General features: G+C 40.0%; 1 protein-coding gene across 4 annotated transcripts in view; it reads right to left on the bottom strand.

Moving 5' to 3' along the window:
* asxl1 (ASXL transcriptional regulator 1) overlaps positions 1–20,762 on the bottom strand; it is a 62,271-nt gene that overhangs the window by 27,806 nt on the left and 13,703 nt on the right. For 3 of the 4 annotated variants that reach the window (XM_033628213.2, XM_033628215.2, XM_078170356.1), the window contains exons 2-3: positions 9,235–9,318; positions 6,640–6,759 (exon numbers count right to left, since the gene is read on the bottom strand). In XM_033628213.2, coding sequence (XP_033484104.2) covers positions 6,640–6,759; positions 9,235–9,318 — 204 coding nt within the window. Of the gene's footprint in view, positions 1–6,639; positions 6,760–8,767; positions 9,210–9,234; positions 9,319–20,762 lie in introns of those variants that run through there. The other variant, XM_033628214.2, reaches the window with a different exon arrangement.

The following is a 20,762-nucleotide window of genomic DNA, read 5'->3' as shown; positions in this document are numbered from 1 at the left end:
CCATGCAAAGGAGCATGAGGATTCCACCAAGACGAAGGAGAGGAAAAAAGATGCCTCGCAGTCACAACAACAAATTTTGGAAAGTGCATTCAAGCAACAGGAGAAACTCGCAAAAGACAGCCCCAAAGCAGTGAAGATTACAGACAAAGTAATTGAATTCATTGTTCTCGACGACCAAACCGTCTGTGGTTGAAAACATGGGGTTCCACCGCTTAATGGAGCATTTAGAACCATGGTACAGTTTACCAAGTCACAAATACATCTCCGAAACAGCCCTCCCCCAACTCTACGAGACAGTCAGTGAATTCATTTCATTTCCTAAAAGACGTGCAGGCTATCAGCTTTTCCACTGACATCTGGAGCTCTGATGTGAGCCCAATGTTTTTGCTCAGTTTGATGGCACACTGGGTAGACACAAATACATTCACTCTGAAAAGCGCAGTGCTGCATGCAAGTGAATTCCGTGGGTCACATACTGGCTCATCAATTGCAAACACAATTGAATTAATGCTGGCAAAATGGAACATCCTCAAGTCCAGCGTTCATGTGATTTTGCATGACACTGCAAACAACATGAAAAAAAGCTATGGACGAGTTGAACGTCTCCAGTCTGGGATGTTTTGCCCACACGATCCAGCTGGTGGTCCATGAAGGGCTGCTGGCACAGAGAAGTGTGAATGATGTGCTCGCTAATGGCAGAAAGATAATAGGGCACTTTAAACACTCACCACTGGCTACCTCGCGCCTGGAGGATATCCAAAAAGATCTTCAAATGCCACTCAAACGACTGCATCAAGATCTGACAACAAGATGGAACAGCAGGATCTATATGGCCTAGAGTCTACTCAAGCAGAAGCAGGCAATTTCATTATATGCAGCCGACCATGATCTGCCCGCGACCCTGTCTCCCAACCAGTGGGCTTTACTGGAGAAAAGTGTCACCGTTCTCGCACCTTTTGAAGAACTGACCAGACAGATTAGCTCCACCAACTCCTCTGCAGCTGAAGTTATCCCCTCGGTCACCGTGCTGAAACGGCTGCTTGCTCAGGAGAACCCGGAGGACACAGGCATAAAAACGATGAAAACTACCCTTCTACAGGCTGTCGACAGAAGATTCAGTGCCATCGAGGATGAGCCCTTGTATGCAGTTACCAGTCTCTTGGACCCACGTTTCAAAGACAGGTAGGCCTATGTCTAAATATGTGATATATAGGATATGTGTATGGAAAAAATGAGTCAATATGATGAAGAAAAGCATATCCACTGTGAAAATATTTAATTATTTATTAAAGTGCGCCATCTATAGGGTTAAATGTCATGCATATAGACATGAAGGCTACATGCACCATATGCCTTGTTAACCTATCAAATTAACCTATCAAAAAACTATTATGACTATCACCATCTAGTGGAGGTTGTTTATTTTATTTATTTATTTATTTACCCGTATTTCAGATACTTCACGAGTGCAGACAGCATCAAGCATCCCCAAGGATGCTCTGACCCAAGAGGTGAAGAAGATGGAGGAGTCATTAAAGAGGACCACAAATGAGGAAGCTGAGGCAGAAGTGTCAGCTGCTAAGGCCCCACGTATTGAAGCACAGCCAAGCACCAGCAAAAGCTGCTTGAGCGGCCTGTTTGATGAGATCCTGCAGGAGCAAGATGGAATACAGTGACTAGGGAAATGGAACTTGCACACTGTACTTTATTTTTGAAGTTTATTATTTATTTTTTGAAGTGTTACTTGCTACATTCAGGTTTATTATTTATTCTTAGCCTATTTAAGTTTTAATTTACTATTTATTTTTTAAGTTGATGTTGCACACTAAGGATTGTTACTACTAGTACTGTTTTTGTGTTTTATATTGTTACTGTTGCACTACTGTTTTATTCTACAGTAGCCTTTAAAATGTCTTTTTTTACTAAATTGTGTAGCTGCACTTTAACCTGTGTCTTGGATAATAATAATAAAAAAAGGTTTTATGGCATTCATTCTACTATTATGTATTTATTTCTTAATATTTTACAAAGAGTTTTAGGAGTTGAGACATACAACAATTAATACCCCACCCATTTTTATTTTACGTGCTGGTATCGGATCGGTACTTGGTATCGGCAGATACCTAAGTTTCAGGGATTGGAATCGGTATCGGAAGGAAAAAGTGGTATTGGTACATCTCTACTCAATACTTTACTCTTTGATAAAGTTTATAGTTAGGGCTGGCTCAGGCTTGCCTTGGACCAGCCCCTAGTTAGGCTGACATAAGGCCCGTTTCCACCGCAGGAACTTCGGGATAATTTTACGGGGCAGGGGGCTAAACAAGTCCCTGCCTCGGAGTAGGTACTCAGAACGGCCCCAAGAAACTCCTGGCTGGGGCTTGGGAATTACTTGGTGCTGATTGGATATACTCAAGGCGAGATGTGATGTTTGGTAAATAACAACATGGTTATCGTAGTTTAGTTAAGCTAACAGTTAGCTGTTAGCGGTGTCTGTAATAACTCAATAAACGGTCCGTGAAAAAAATATTTTTTCCTCAACGTGATTGAGCTAGCAAAGCAGTTTTGTGTTGCTATGTGTGGTATTTATGCAGTTTTGGGAAATCACAATGTCTAGAAAGCATCAGCTGACAGGGACAGCTAACAGCAGCAGCAAAGCTAACATCAGGACGTCATCTGTTAAAAGCCTCCCGTTGTCGGATACAACATGAAACTACTCCAGTTAGCTCCATCATGTTGTAACTAAGACATCCGCTGGAAAAAATATTTTTTTCACGGACCGTGACCGGAGTTATTACAGACACCACTAATGGCCAACGGCGTCCCTATGCCCCTACGTCACCCCGGTCAAAATGGTCATGCAACGATTACGTCACATACAGAGCCCGGTAACTTTACAGGAACCTTCCTCCTACTCCGCTCTCTCAGTGGAGACACGGCGGTTGAGAGGGCCGAGCGAGAGGATGTTCCTGTAGAAGTTCCTGCCCCCCAAATAGTACCAGGAACTTCTTCAATGGAAACAGGCCTAGAGGCCTAGTCTGCTGGGGGACCTCCTATAATTCACCTCCTATAACACACTGAGCACCTTCTCTCCTTCTCTCTCTCTGATCTGCTAACATTCATGTCCTGCTACTGCATCTCGCTAACTCAGCTCTACTGCATGTCACTAACTCAGCTTCTTCTCCGGAGCCCCTGTGCTCCACTGTCTAGCACGTTACCTCGTATCGCAGCTGTGCCTGGTTGTATGACGTGGTGGTGCTGCTGCCGTGGTCCTGCCTGATGCCTCCTACTGCTGCTGTTATTAGTCATACTTTTATTGTTATTATACACGTGATAGTTGTCACATACATACACTATCATATATCAATATACTTACAACATATTGTACCACAATAGCCATAATAATATTATTATTTAAATTAATGTTGTTGTAAGCTACTGTCATTACTGTCTGTCCTGCATCTCTCTCTGTCTCTGTCTCTCTTTATGTCTCATTTTGTCATATGGAACACTGTAAATTTATTATGTTGATAAGTTCTGTACGACATCTATTGCACGTCTGTCCGTCCTGGAAGAGGGATCCCTCCTCAGTTGCTCTTCCTGAGGTTTCTATCATTTTTTTCCCCTTGATTTTTTTGGGGAGTTTTCCTTATCCGCTGTGAGGGTCATAAGGACAGAGGGATGTTGTATGCTGTAAAGCCCTCTGAGGCAAATTGTGATTTGTGATATTGGGCTTTACAAATAAAATCAAACTGAACTGAAGTGAATTGAATGGATATATCAATCTAGCTTCCATGCATCATTACACTGCTAGTGGTGTGTAGATCCCCATAAGCAATTACAGCTACCCATCAACACTTTCTTTAGTGTCCATACTAGGGGTGACCCCAAATAGTCGATGATTCTGTGATTCGATTCAAAGAAGTCTGATTCGACTGCCAGTCTTGCCGTCGAATCCTCGCAAAATGTGGTTATGAAACAAGACCGTACCATTCTGACTATATGGGGGTGCTCACTGCTGCTGAACATCTTGATTTGACATAGAATGTATTTGTTTTCTAGTAATTCATGAGTAATTCATATAGCCTATTTTGATACAAACATCAGCCTACTTTCTGTTAATAAAAAATTGAAAATGACACGTGCGTTTAATCAGTAGGCATAATCATTACTACGCATGAATAAATCACCCAGTTGCTCAATCCAAATAAAATGAGGTGAGTGAGTGCGCTGCAGGATCATCAGAGCAGCATTGAGGCCTACGGTGATTTAAAGTTAAAGTTAAAGTCCCACAGACTGTCACACACCTGAGTGTGTGAAATTTGTTCTCCGCATTTGACCCATCCCCTGAGGGAGCGATGAGCAGCAGCGGTGCCATGCTCGGGAATCATGTGGTGATGATTTACGGTGACGGAGCGCATAAACAAACACTTAAGAGGAGGTATGTGCTCTCAAATCAAACTTTTTTGAAGGATTATTCGTTTACCTGAAGTGTCTTGAAACAAATTTCACTGCTGATTGTCTTCTTGATAGACTGATTATTTATTTGGCTACTTTTTGTCCGACGTGGCCAAACAATTGAGAGCAGTGACGCACAGTCCGTGTGGATGAACTTGTATGAACCTGAGTTGATTAATGAAGTAACTTCAAGTCAGAAAGAATGAAAACTGTTTCTAAACCTTTTGATGATGTTTTTGGATGTTTATTTATGAATGAAATGGCAAGTTCTGATGAATCAGAAACGACTGCAGCGCATCGCCATTCATCTAGAGCATCGTACGTTGATGAAGTGAAAGGAATAAAGATAAAATGATAACCCTTTTACTTTTATTATTATTATTATCTTATTATGCCAACTGAAGAATTAAATTTGTTTATTTGGGTGTTTTAGCTCTTTTCTCTGGAGCGGAAACTGACGCAAATGAGCTCATTAATCAATGAGGGGGAAAACAACATGATTGGACGATTAGTTGGCTAAAAGAAAAATCTGTCAAATCAGATTCGACTATGAACATTCTTAGTCGGAGACACCCCTAGTCCATACTGTCACTAGATTAAACAAACTCTCACCTGACTAGTCTTATGAAAAAGGCTGGGCAAACATTGTTTGTCTGCATCCTTTTCAGTAGCATCATAAACAGATCGGTCAGCAGGATGACTTGATATGCTATTCATTGTGCAACCTCTGGATTATCTTGAGCAACTGTGTCTGAATAATTTTCAAATGCAACTTTGGAACAATGTTCTAAAAACACTACTCATGATTGTAATGTGAACTTGCATAAAATGATGTTTAGCAGCATAGTGGTGATGCATTAAGAGTGAAGAGGATCATGTTTAGGGATGGGAATCGAGAACTGGTTCCTGTTAAGAACCGGTTCCAACTGGTTCAATTCATCGTCATCATTAGCCTTTATGCTTAACAATTCCCTTATCAAGTCTTTTCATTACGCCGAATCTTTACGTCAATGATGCACGTCACGCTCGTCAGTCAGCAGTACATTCAACAACAAAGAAGACGTAATGGTGGTGGAGACAGAAGCGGTCGAAAGCTTGGCTTCATTTACCAAAAAGACTCATGACATTCACTCATCACAACAGCATGACGTGCAATTTATGCAGCACCGTAATTACATGCAAGTGTGGAAACACCACCAATGCTACAGTGATTTGTTTTCCACTACAGGGATCTACTGTGCGAGCATTTTAACGTTACTCGCATTTGCGACTAAAAATAGTTTTGGGCAAGCAAAATAAATCATTCAGCACGCTGTGCCAGTACAGATTTCAACCAGCAGCAGAAACGAAAGGCGAATCCTGCCAGTTGTGAGTTGAACGGGGGTCCCAGACACAGACACGGACAGGAATACGTATTCCTGTCAAATACGGCGGCCATAGTGCTCCGTGGCGCAAGATAACGGCTTACCGGCGACCGAGAAGCCAGCTCCAGGTCCAATAATTTCCTCTTCTTGGTGTCATGACTGCCCAAAAGTACCTGAACAGCCGAACTGTGGCGGCACACAGGTATGTGATGTGTCAGAGGAGAAACGAGCCATTCACATTTCCACAAACCTCACTGCACTTAAGGGACTGTTCTTAACTTGTCAGGGGAGGAGGGTGGCTGGTTGATTTTTATTTTATTTATTTATTTTATTTTGATCCCCCCTATGTTAATCACTTATTGATGCTGCTTGAAGTATGAATAAGTCAATAAGTAATTTATTCCATTGAAATATCATTTATGTATTATAGAAAAGTGATTTATCTTTTTATAAATGACAAAAGGCACATCTGCCTCATTTTCGCTGTGGTATCGTGATACTACTCAGAACTCAGAACATAGATGAAAACAAATGCTGTACAAATATTCTTTCATTTGTTCCATTTTAGATGATAGCAGTGGACCAATTTCATATTTTGTTTACTTACTTACTTAGCACTTATCTCTTGTTTAGAATAGAAACTTAATAAAAGTTATGTTGTTGACACCAAAAACCTGCAAGGTCTACTTTTTCTACACAGAAATTCACAGGAGGAATCGATAAGGGAATCGATAAAAAATCAGATCGATAAGCAGAATCGATAATGGCACTGATATCAATAAAATCCTATCAATTCCCATTCCTAATCATGTTTGTGTACCTTGAGAGTGAACAGGCTCATCCGCCCAGGCAGCTTGAAGAAGATGCTGTTCTTGACCCGGTCTCCTCTCACCTGGGAGTGCAGCATGGTGACCAGGCAGGCCAAAGGAGCTGTACCGCTACACACACACACACACACACACACACGGTTAAACTCAGTTACAACTCGTGCAACTAGACACAATGGACTGAAGACATGGAGCCAAATTCAGCTCTAAAGAGGAGTTCATGCTACAGCCCTACGTGAGCTAGACTACTGTCAGCTAAGGTGTGGCAATACGAAGATAAACTGCACACAGTGAGGCCATGTAAATATGTCAACTCTCAGAGATTTTGCCACATCATTTACAGTTTGGTATTTATCCCTTTAATATTTCAGGTTGTATTAGGAATTTTAGACAAACCAATAAGCAGGACTATTTAATGGCAATATTAGATTTCTGCAGTTGACAAATCAGGCACTCTCTGGTAATTTTATTACTAAATATCTGTTCATACACTTTGTATGACCTTTAGTATATATGAATATTGACATTAGGGCTGCCCCCTGAAAGCTGAAAATGTGAATTATCAGTTGAAGTCCCCCCAGTGGACTAAGATTGCCAAATCAAGCAGTCTTTTTTGCCAGTCAGTGTGCTGTGCAGTGTACTTTTGTGGATGTTTTGGTCCCTAGATTTTGCTGCAGAACTCTTAAGTACAGGCAGCTGTGGACCAGGGAAAGATGAAGAGAGACTTTGCATATAAGGCTCTGAAATAATGTTATCTTCTACCTTCTGCTCAGAAGTGGTGAATTTACAGTTAAAAGGTAGATAATATGACACAGTCTCTGGCTTTTGTTTGACATCCAGTGTCGGCAAAAAGTGCTGCACATTTCCGATTCCGTCATTACCACGGTAAACTTGTTTTCTATGTTAGGTGAACATTGCTGTAAGCCTGAACAGACCGCTGAACTATTCTCTTTTCCTTACAGTTTACATCCACAAACATGGATGCTTCACCCACATCCCCCCCTCTGACAGTGAGATCTATAAAATCAGCACAGTTTTAAAAATTAGTGTCACCAATTCAGTATCTGACCAAATGTCTCCTCTTCTGTTCCTGAGATATGACATTGAGTAATAGGTAGAAAAGTGTTTTTGCAGAACATTGTGATGTCACAGTGAAGTTGACCTTTGACCTTTTGGATATAACGGTCATCACATCATCATGTTATCCTACTAGACATTTGTGTGATGTTTTGTTATAATTAGCATATGAATTTCTGAGTTATGGCCATAAATATATTTTGTGAGGTCACAGTGACCTTGACCTTTGACCCTCTACCACCAACTTCTTATCAGCTTATTCTTCAGTCCAAGTGGACTTTTGTGCCAAATTTGAAGTAATTCCCTTAGCGTGTTCTTGAGATATCGCATTCACAAGAATGGAACGGACATACAACCCGAAAACATAATGCCTCTGGCTACAGCCCAGCGTGGCGGCATAAAAAAGGAACGACTAGTCAAATTTTTTCATTAAACAGCAAAATCTGATTTGATGGACATAATTCTGAGCTGGGTACAGCCGTAACTGATATCATGATATACAGGGCTCAACGGTAATGGCTGCAAGGTTGCTACTGACAACCATTATGGGGAAAATGGCAACCAAGTCGTGGCACTTTTTAAAACAGGGACAGCAAACAGTAAGATGTGCATCCCAAAAACGAAAAACTTTTTAAAAATTGTTGCAGAAGTCAGAACCGGAACCAGACATTGCCGCGTGTGACAACTCAACTCCATGTGAGTTGATGTGTTTACTCTGGTGCGCATAGGCATTTGAGACAATGGGAAACCAAATTAAGTTGCACTTAAGATTTAAATTCTCCAAAGCATCTGTTAAAACACAAACTTTAAAGAATTTTGATCAGTTACTTTATTTAAGCTTATAATCAAGCTGACGTTTAACAGCATAGTACCTTAATTACTCAAAATATAAGGTAACTAAAAATGGCATAGTTACAGTATTGGACACATTGTGTTGTGTTTGCCTTAACCATGAAAATACAATGCACCAAGAGCAAGAATAGGCCTTAATTCATATAAAAGCACAAAAAGTATGCAATAAAGTTTGAGGGTCTTCCAACCTACCTCCTGTTTCGGTCAGCAGCAGGCCACATAGTCCATGTAAAAGGAAACAGAAAAACCTCAGTTATAAACACATTAATTGACAGATTTACAGTTGATGTGTGTGTGCTGTGTGATCAGTTCACTGACTACTAAAAACACTAGACAAATACAAAAAAGAAGGAATAAAAGTTAGGAAGCTTTATTTAAATGCAATGATCCAGTCTGGATTGAAGGATGGACAAATGCCTGATGGACAAAGTACACAGTGTTTCTGCACATCTTTTTTAATCCTACTTTGAGCTTGTAGTTCTTCACTAAAAAAGGCACAACTTCACCACATAACACTCCTAACATTAGTTACTGCAATCAGGTTCAAGAAAACAGCTTGTTTCCTATGAGTGGTTACCATTTTAAAAGTAGCAGCTGACATTTCTACAAAAAACTGAGTCTGCATGTATCCGTGTGAGTGTGTGTGTCTGTGTGTCTGACCGCATTTCCTTCAGACCCTTGGTCTGGATGACATGGAGGATTTGTTTAGGAGTCATGGGTGCATCTGAGAAGTTCTCCAAAACCTGAAAAACATTGACAAATAACATTGGTTTTATCACACAAACTGACCAATACTTCTGCACAGTGAAGACAAAAAAACATGGCAAATATCTATTTAGAATCAAGTGAAAGTGCCATCGCTGAGACAGTTAAATTTCTTCTGATGATTTAACATGATCGTCTAACTCAAAAAGGGTTTGAGAGCTATTATTATTTGGCCTATTAAAAGCATAGAAAAGAAGCTGGTACAGTTCTAGACTAATATGTAGTCTTTACAGTGAAGTTTTATCAAGAATAATATCAGCAGAAACAGTGGCATGTCAGAGACAGAGAAAGAAGGAGAGACAGAGAAGCAGCAGTAGAAGGTAGTAATGTATGCAGGTTTTTCATTCCTGACACAAAGTGTTTGAAGATTCACAACTGTTATTATAACCCCGCTAATACCACATTTCTAAGGCTGAGTCGAATATTAACATTTGAAAGTTGAAAATGTATACACAGCGTTCCTACAGCTTAAGGGAAGTTAATTTCAACACTTTTTAAGACTTTTTTAATGCCACTTGAAATGAAATTTAAGACCAACTTCACAATATAGACAAATGGGAGTAAAACCCCACCACATCAATTACATAGGGTTAGGGACAATTTTACCTAAATGTTAATTTTAAAATAAAACATGACTTTTTGGTCCAGTGAAAAAGTTTTAAATCGCTGAAATTGCTGCTCTGAAATGCACGGGGCTAATCCAAACTTGCTGATGTAGGCCGGCTTGTCGGAACCGTATACAAACATGTGCGCAATTTCAGGGTCTGGGAACATTGCACGGAATAAGTCTCCGACTCCCTCATTTGACTTGTATGATTGGTGTTCTGTTACCGTGTTCAAAGACCACAGTACCTCTGCTTTCAGTGTAGGTGTACACATGAACAATAGGCTCGTTCGAGATGAGCCAGGCCTGCGCACAGGGTTCCTACAGCTTAAGGCAAGCTACATTCAAGACTTTTTAAGACTTTTTTAATGCCACTTGAAATGAAATTTAAGACCAACTTCACAATAAACACAAATGGGAAAAAACCCACCACATCAATTATATAGAGTTACAGACAATTTTACCTAAATGTTTATTTTAAAATAAAACATGACTTTCTGGTCCATTGAAAAAGTTTCAAATTGCTGAAATTGCTGCTCTGAAATGTACGGGGCTAATCCAAACTTGCTGATGAAGGCCGGCTTGTCGGAACTGCAGGCTAACAAGTGCGCACTTTCAGAGTCTGGGAACATTGCACGGAATAAGTCTCTGACTCCCTCATTTGACTTGTATATGACTGGTGTTTTGTCACGGTGTTCAGAGACCACAGTACCTCTGCTTTCAGTGTAGGCGTACACACAAACAATAGGCTTGTTCAAGATGAGCCAGGCCTGCGCAGATTTGATCACCAGCGATCGCAGCACAATGTATGCCGGTTAGTTTTGTGTCCGACTTCATCCCAACTTGCTCTGGCTTATTAGAAAAGTGGACGGCGATAAAACCACAAGAGGGAGAGGGCCATATAGTTTTTAGTGCCAGGTGCTGCAGTTGCTCTCCACGACTGCATCGCCTGGCTCTCACCTGATCTAACAGCTGATTGGTTTAGATGTCAACTCAACAATATGACGTTTTAGATAAACTTTTAATTTTTGTTGAATTTCAGATATACATGTTTTATTTGTGTAATTTGGAGGTTTATTCTGTAACAGAAAACACGTTGTGTGAACTGATGGTGAGGTTTAGTCATTAGAGACTAAATACATTCGTCATAAACTATACAGAGTCTACTGTATAGACTGGATTGGACCGTTTTAATTATTGAAGTGGCCTGTTTAGCATCACAGAGACTTGTGGTCAGTGGGATGTGAGGATTCTTAAAATAACATCTGTACATATGTGAAGCCCTGAATATATCTGACTGATCTTTAATGAAAGCCGTTGTCTTGTGTTTTTTTTCCTCTCAGAGTATTAACCTTATAGTCAGACACAATTTATTTAGCCTGTGTAATTGAGGGGACAGGTCTGCTCTGCAGCAGCAAACTGATATGATGCTGATTTACATGAGAATTCATGTCAAATGGAGGTTAAACCATGAACATAAACTACAGATCGCCTGTAAAGCATTTTAATAAATTAATCTATCACAATTAAAACGACTGGAAACTGAAAACAAACTTATATACAACTCTGACAATATTTTAATAAACTGACATCATATCGGACAGGATGCAAGTGTTTCTGTGACTTCCTGTACAGACTGAAGGCTGCTAGAAACTGTCTGGAAACTGTCCGACTTGACCGCGGCTATTTGTCACCGTCTCCTGCTGCAGCCGCCTGATCTCGTTTACTTTCCAGGCGAGGCGCAGTTCATCTCGAACGAGCCTATTGCCCGGAGATTTGGTGCTGCTGTCCCTGTTGTTGATATCGGAGATGGGGGTGGAGGCATGGTAGAGATGACAGTAGAACAGAACTGGGAAATACCTAGCGTTTGTTGGCAGCTTGATTTTGCAGCTTTGTGTTTTGCGCTGTGCATGTGGGACTCCACTGCCTTGATTCCCATTGTGCTGAGTTTGAAACATTTCTTGCACAGAATACACTGTGCCTCGTACACGTTGCCTGGTCCCGGCTTCAGCCATGCAGAAAAATCTTGGTTGGACAGCCAATTTCCTTGAATTTACACTTTCTCATGAGGTCCAAGATAAACTGACTGCTACATGAACGACCAAGCAGCTAGCTAACATGCAGCGAGCATCTGCTCTGAGAGTTCCAGCGGCAACCACATTACTGTTTTGTTGGTTCCACTATCATGACTGCGTCATGTTACTGCGAGAGGCATTCCGTAAATTATTTTTAAAAATAAATGTTACCAATTATTTTGAGATTTGAGACCAATTACAATGTCAGAAAAAAATAATAAAATCCTACTTGCCACGTGTTAAAATTTTTAAGACTTTTGAAAGACTGATTTAAGACATTTTAATGCCAATTAAGGCCTTGTTTTTGGATTAATGAATTCAATCCCTTTTAAGACTTTTTAAGGATCCACAGGAAGCCTTATTCAGTGGTGTGAAAAAGTGTTTGCCCCCTTCCTGATTTTTCCTATGTGATTTAGAAGTTTGCAAAAAGAAATCTATTGATTTGAAGTAGGTATGCAGGATATTGTTTTTTTTTTTTTTTTTGCCGATACACGACATGCTGATATGTAACAACTCATCTGATCGATGACCAATACCGATATCTATACATCCAAGTTTTTTCCTCACCTCATTTTAGTGATTATCAAGTCTCTTCTGTAGTGGAATTAACATCATATTATGCATGCATTCTTTTCAGTGTATGTTATATTCAGTCATTGTGCAAAATAAGAAAAAAGCATGTTGGCTGATACTTACTGTTCATTTTAAAGCTGATACCGGCTGATACCGATGATGTACCGATTTTGTCATACATCCCTAATTTTAACCCAAACCACATTTTTTTCCCCCGAACCTTAACCAAGAAGTCTCTTTCTGACTGAAAGCCCTTTAGGCAAAATTCTCCCAACAGCAATATGTCATTTATTGCTTATAATGTCAGAAATGTTGACATGAATGATGGCTATAAAAGGCTTTCCTATTGTTTGCATGGACTGGACAGAAACAAAAGAGGACTGGTAAATGAAGAATAAATACATACATGCGTACAGTAAATAGATGATTGATATTGATGACCCATATTTTAACCATTGAAAATTCACTTGGTCACAGCTCTCTCTGTTTGTACAGTGGTGTGAAAAAGTGTTTGCCCCCTTCCTGATTTCTTACTTTTTTGCATGTTTTCCACACTTAAATGTTTCAGATCATCAAACAAATTTAAACATTAGTCAAAGATAACACAAGTAAACACAAAATGCAGTTTTTAAATGAAGGGTTTTATTAATGAGGAAGAAAAAAATCCAAAGCTGCATGGCCCTGTGTGAAAAAGTGTTTGCCCCCCAGCTCCTGTTAAAACATAACTGTGGTTGATCACACCTGAGTTCAATTTCTGTAGCCACACCCAGGCCTGATTACTGCACACCTGTTCCCAATCTAGAAATCACTTAAATAGGACCTACCTGACAAAGTGAAGTAGACCAAAAGATCCTCAAAAGCTACAGACACCATGCCGAGATCCAAAGAAATTCAGGAACAAATGAGAAAAAAAGTAATTGAAATCCATCAGTCTGGAAAAGGTTATAAAGCCATTTCTAAAGCTTTGGGACTCCAGCGAACCACAGTGAAAGCCATTATCCACAAATGGCGAAAACACGAAACAGTGGTGAACTTTCCCAGGAGTGGCCGGCCGACCAAAATTACCCCAAGAGCGCAGCGACGACTCATCCAAGAGGTGACAAAAGACCCCACAACAACATCTAAAGAACTGCAGGCATCACTTGCCTCAGTTAAGGTCAGTGTTCATGACTCCACCATAAGAAAGCGACTGGGCAAAAATGGCCTGCATGGCAGAGTTCCAAGACGAAAACCACTGCTAAGCAAAAAGAACATTAAGGCTTGTCTCATTTTTGCCAGAAAACATCTTGATGATCCCCAAGACTTTTGGGGAAATATTCTGTGGACTGACGAGACAAAAGTTGAACTTTTTGGAAGGTCTGTGTCCCATTACATCTGGCGTAAAAGTAACACCGCATTTCAGAAATAGAACATCATACCAACAGTAAAATATGGTGGTGGCAGTGTGATGGTCTGGGGCTGTTTTGCTGCTTCAGGACCTGGAAGACTTGCTGTGATAAATGGAAGCATGAATTCTGCTGTCTACCAAAAAATCCTTAAGGAGAATGTCCGGCCATCTGTTCGTGACCTCAAGCTGAAGCGAACTTGGGTTCTACAGCAGGACAATGATCCAAAACACACCAGCAAGTCCACCTCTGAATGGCTGAAGAAAAACAAAATGAAGACTTTGGAGTGGCCTAGTCAAAGTCCTGACCTGAATCCTATTGAGATGCTGTAGCATAACCTTAAAAAGGCGGTCCATGCTCGAAAACCCTCCAATGTGGCTGAATTACAACAATTCTGCAAAGATGAGTGGGCCAAAATTCCTCCACAGCGTTGTAAAAGACTCACTGCAAATTATCGCAAATGCTTGATTGCAGTAGTTGCCGCTAAGGGTGGCCCAACCAGTTATTAGGTTTAGGGGGCAAACACTTTTTCACACAGGGCCATGCAGCTTTGGATTTTTTTCTTCCTCATTAATAAAACCCTTCATTTAAAAACTGCATTTTGTGTTTACTTGTGTTATCTTTGACTAATGTTTAAATTTGTTTGATGATCTGAAACATTTAAGTGCAGAAAACATGCAAAAAAGTAAGAAATCAGCAAGGGGGCAAACACTTTTTCACACCACTGTACAAACAGAGAGAGCTGTGACCAAGTGAATTTTCAATGGTTAAAATATGGGTCATCAATATCAATCATCTATTTACTGTACGCATGTATGTATTTATTCTTCATTTACCAGTCCTCTTTTGTTTCTGTCCAGTCCATGCAAACAATAGGAAAGCCTTTTATAGCCATCATTCATGTCAACATTTCTGAAATTAGCTGTAACGGCCATAAGCAAACAATGACATATTGCTGTTGGGAGAATTTTGCCTCAAGGGCTTTCAGTCAGAAAGAGATTTCTTGGTTAAGGTTCGGGGAAAAAAATCGTGGTTTGGGTTAAAATTAGGGATGTGTGACTGGTCCTGTAGCCACTACTGGATGCTGATTGATTTTGTTTTGACGTGTACTCGGGCAAGGCAATAAACCAACGAAAACTTCCTTTGCGTTTTAAATAATAATGTTCATTTAATTTCTTGCGGAAACCACATACTTAATACTTGTCCACATAAATTATAAACAGAAAAACGCACAAGCACAAGCACAGTCGAAAACTGTTTGCTTCTCCCATCTAATCAGCCACATCTGTGCAACACTGAGTAACCTCAAGTAACCTGCCTGACCCCCCGCCAATATCCGGGTAGGGTCAGTAAACAAAGGAAATACTGCCCCCTGTATTTTGGAGGTACAGAATAAATAAATAAACACAACATGGCTCCTACAGGATGTATGACAAAATCGGTACATCATCGGTATCAGCCGGTATCAGCTTAAAATGAACAGTAAGTATCAGCCAACATGCTTTTTTCTTATTTTGCACAATGACTGAATATAACATACACTGAAAAGAATGCATGCATAATATGATGTTAATTGTACTACAGAAGAGACTTGATAATCACTAAAATGAGGTGAAGAAAAAACTTGGATATATAGATATCGGTATTGGTCATCGATCAGATGAGTTGTTACATATCAGCATGTCGTGTATCGGCAAAAAAAAACAAAAAACAATGTCCTGCATACCTACTTCAAATCAATAGATTTCTTTTTGCAAACTTCTAAATCACACAGGAAAAAGCAAGCACTCTCAAAAACTAAAAAACAGTAAAAAAGGGAAAAACGCCAGCACTCTCAAATGTCCTTTTAGTTCAGTTTAATAAACCAGCTTGGATGGCAGTACCAGTACACAGACGTTTTGACAGTAAAGTCTTTTTCAGTGTGTAACTATGGTTACGGAAGTGATGTTTAAATACGCTTGAAGCAATCAGACCAGGTGTGTGAAAAACACTTCACACTTCCACCATAAAATATAGTGCCAACTCACAGGCAAAGAAATAACAGAAAAACAAACTTTAGAAAATATGTCATAGCTAATAGCAGTAAATGCCCCAAAAACGGATATAGATTGGCATAATGTACTCTGTTCATAAACAGTAAAAATATGTGCATAAGGGGGCAGAGTAAGTACCAAATTCTCAATTAACAGTCAGATCAAAAATGCACATGATAAAAAATGCATAAAGTCACTGTGTAATAGGGCTGTCAAAAGTACTATGAAATTGAGTGCGAATATTTTCGAATTAATTTAGTAGAGTTCGAATAATATTCAAATTTATTATTATTATTATTATTTTATTCATTTGTTTTTTTGTTTTTTGTTTTTTACAAAAAAACACAAAAAATAAGTTGCTTATTGCTGGCGCAAACTGAACGTGACACTCGGATGAAAACACCCGTTCTGACCTAACTGAAGTGCCAGGTATGACCAACTTCGCTATCTAAGCAATGTTTGGATACTTCAGTGCGTAGTTTTCCACCACAAGAGTGGATCCTGGTCGGCTCGTGGTGGTGTCTCATTCTGGTTTCATCTCTTCTTCAAAAAGGGTAGACAGGGAGGCAGCAGGTGCAACACTCTCCCTGTATGTCTCCCTGAACAGGTCACACATTGCAGACAGCACAGTGGGTGGTGTTGGCGCAGCGGGCTCCTCCATCGGCACCTCTCCCTCCGTCGCTATGTCCCTCTCTGGCCCGGCTTGTGCGCGAGCCATCTCCGCCCAAACGGGATTCGCAGAGATATACAACATTATTGATAGTATTAATTAATTATTAATGATATTCGAATTATCAAATTTAGGTTCAAACTTATAAAAAATATATATTCGAATATATTTTGAACTTCCTACTGTGTAACTGTCCCTCAATTAACCCTATGGGCCCTAGGCGTTTTTGGGGTATTTTTACTGCCTTTACTTTTAAGCTCATATCATAGTCATTATAAAGGCTACATACACATGCTTTATCTTGTTTTTTTTTTCAGGACAATGTGAGCTATCCAGATTTGCCATCATTCCATGTCCTTCTATGTGCCTGTATTTTATATTAATTTTTATATCAATTAAAAAAACAAACAAATCCGTGTTACTAAATTCTTACATTTTTACATGTGTCTCACCATAGCAAGTTGGGGAAATGACATATTCTGCCATATATGAAGAGGGGAGACTCTCTGGAATCTGGCAATATAAGAACCATGATGGTGGGACATTCTGTCACTTCACAGCTGTCCAAAACATGTGGTTTGTGCCAGGCGGACATGATTGCCAGTATTTTTTCATTATTTCAAGAAATTCCATTGACTCATTCACAAGTCAAAAATGTGTTTTATCTGAAAGAAACATGCAATATTTACATCTAGGATCATAGAAAAATAGTCAACCAAGTGCAATGATGTCCTCCAAGATAATATTTGCCACTTTGTTCGCTGTAAACAAAGTTTGTTGTTGTTTTTCAGTTTCAGTTATATATTGGGGGGCATTTTGGGCATTGGGGGGGACACATGTCCCCCTCAATGTATATGGTGACTACGGCCCTGTCATGCATGCATAATTAGGCTACAGTTGTCTGGGTGCGCAAAGGTGAAGTGGCTGGTCTTGTCATACAAAGTTTGATGGAGTGTCAACTGGACAATATGGAGATATTTGCATCTTGAAAGCTGGACTACAAATGTGGATAGACAGGGAGAAACACACGCAAGCCTAAGATGTGGTAAGATACGATATTCCTCACTATATGAAGTGACTGATAACAAGATCTGTATAATGGATTGTAAAGAAATTCGTCAGGTTTTTATTTTGTAGACAATTAATCTGGATTTATAGCATGATGGGATGACAGCACAATGATGTGTGTGGTATCACTGGAAAGCTGTACTTTCATGTGATATGCATGGCATTTCTGTGCAACCCTGCATTCGCGAGTAATCCATCCAAGAGTAATGTGTATGCAGAGCTGTATGAAAGCTCTGTTATACATCATTTTAGTGTAACTTTATCATTGTTTTCGCTGTGAAAACATTGGACTACCGACAAGTGCTTCGCCTTGTCGGAAAGCTACAATTCCGCTGCTTCACGTGATATGCGCTTCTCACTATGACGCACGGTCGCGGAGAAAATCAACAGAGAAGAACAGGTGTGAATTTGGATGTACTATGCGGCATTCGGGCCCATAGGGTTAACAATCAGATCACAAGTGCACAGTAAGGTAAATAAAGTGCAAAAAGTCTCTGAGTAACTGTCCCTCAATTAACACTCAGATCATAAATGCACAGTAAGAAAAATAAAGTACAAAACAGTCGCTGAGTAACTGTCCCTCAATTAACAATCAGATCACAAGTGCACAGTAAGGTAAATAAAGTGCAAGACAGTCGCTGAGTAACTATCCCTCAATTAACAATCAGATCATAAGTGCATAATGGAGTACATAGAGTGCACAGAGACACTCTGAGTAACTGTCCCTCATTTAACAGAAAATCATAAATATACAATAGAAATACACGTTAGGTCACTGTCACTTACTTAACAGTCAGATCATGAGTGCACAGTAAAATAAATAAAGTACAGCAAGTCTGCGTCTTTATACCATAAATAACAATCGGGAAAAAAATACTGAAAAAAAAAGAAAGTTCACAGAAGTAGTCACTCCTCAGTTAACATTCAAATCATAAGAGCACAGTGAAAACATGAAGTGCAAAAAGTCACTGAGTTAATATAGGTTCCACTAACAAGTCATCCATTTATGCACCGTCAGTAAAAAATATGTGCAACAGGTACAGACCACAGTATGTAGTGTGCCCACAAGACCAGCAGTGCGAACAATAAGAGAATACGGTATATTACTCGGGATGTAGTAGGGCTGGGTGATATGGCCTAAAAAAAAATCTCAGATTTTTTCACAAAAAATCCGATTCACGGAGTGTGTGTGTGTGTGTGTGTGTGTAGCTGTGTATGTGTGTAGTTGATGTAGATGATATGAGACGTTAGTGCGCCGGGTGCGGTGTGTGATGTCAGACGGATGCACCCCAGGAAGAAAGTGAGGCATGTGCTATGTTGTTTACATCGAGCAGCCACAGTGAAGAAGCCTACGCAGTTCTGCATGCTGTTTGTGAGTTATTTCCCTCTATGTAAAAGTCAGACACTGATGAGAGAAGCTGTGCATCATCCCTGCAGCGCTGAAAATAAAGTGCCCTTCTTTAACGCAGACAAAGTCCCGTTGTTTATGTGTTGTTGCCACAATGAGCTAACACAAGCTAAAGGAGCTCATGGTCTTTGGAGGTCCCTTTACTACGGTTCAGGGGTCTGCCAGCTTGGCGTTGGTAACACTTATTTATCTTATTTACACAACGGCATGTCATTTATGTCCCTACACGGTGTGCGTCTAAAATCCTCCTCTGCTCTCTGTGTCGCGCACGGCGGAGTTCGGCCCTGATGCGCGCGCGCGTGCGCACACACACACACACACACACACACACACACACACACACACACACACACACACAGGTGAGCACACAGACCCAGGTGTGCACACAAAAGCGCTGAAGAACTTGTTCCCTTTCTTGAACGAGTTCTTCCCCGTGTATTAAGCGCGCGGGGGGGAGGCGTGAGCCCACTCTGAACTACTACTTAACTAGAAACTCAATTTTCATTAAAACAAATCGGCCTAAACTACAATTTCGAATTAATCGATAAAATCGATTTATCGCCCAGCCCTAGTATGTAGTGTGCCCACAAGAGAAGCAGTGCGAACAATAACAGAATACAGTATATTATATATAACGCGGCCATTACTCCAAGGCAAATATAGTAGAAGGCATCATAAGTAAGTCTATAATAGTCACAAAAAAACAACTCAACAGTAGCTCTTCATTCATACCTTTAGGAAATTCTGTTTGTAATCTATGGATCCAAAAAGCCTCTCTCTATAAAAGAGCTCTCTCTCTCTGTCCCCCCCTCTTTTTAGTGGTTTGACTTCTTCAATTCCCTGATATCTTAAAGAACAAACATTGTGACCTGCTGCAGTAAAATGTCTTGCTACAGATGATTATTGAAGACAGCGACTTTCTTTGCCACATACTGATGGTTTAGAGGCTCTGGCTTATTATCTTAGTAAAAGGAAGGTCCTCACTCCCTCTACCGATTTTTTGTTAAAGATGTCTGAACTCATTTTGAGTAGAAACTATTTCAAGTTTGAAGATTCTTTTTATTTACAATGTCAAGGTGTTAGCATGGGCAGTTCCTGTTCTCCTAATTATGCTAACCTTTTCATGGTTAAATTTGAAGAGGATGTTGTTTACCATAACAACCCTTTTCTTCCTTTCTTGAAGTGCTGGTACCGCTACATTGATGATGTGTTTTTTATTTTTTCTGGTACACTAGGACAACTCCAATGTTTAAGAACATGCTAACTCCTATCCTAACTTCTAACAAATTTTCTTTGGAGTATAGTTATGTCTCTGTCTCCTTCTTGGATGTTTGTGTTAGTAAAGTAGGACGCCTGGAGACCAAGGTTTATAGAAAGAAAACAGACACTAACAGTTTACTTGACTTTTCTAGTTACCATCCTCCGGGTCTCAAGAAAGGCTTACCTTATAGCCAGTTACTTAGAATTAAGAGAATTTGTAGTATTGAAACTGCCTTTGAAGAGCAGGCCATTGAATTATGTGCCCGCTTTAGCGCTGAAGGCTATGATAAAAATATTATTGACAACTGTCTCCAGAGAGTGAGAAAAATTGATAGGAAAACTTTAT

Source organism: Epinephelus lanceolatus, chromosome 8, assembly GCF_041903045.1.
Source record: "Epinephelus lanceolatus isolate andai-2023 chromosome 8, ASM4190304v1, whole genome shotgun sequence".
Classification (NCBI taxonomy): domain Eukaryota; kingdom Metazoa; phylum Chordata; class Actinopteri; order Perciformes; family Serranidae; genus Epinephelus; species Epinephelus lanceolatus.
This window is presented reverse-complemented; position numbering and strand designations above follow the sequence as displayed.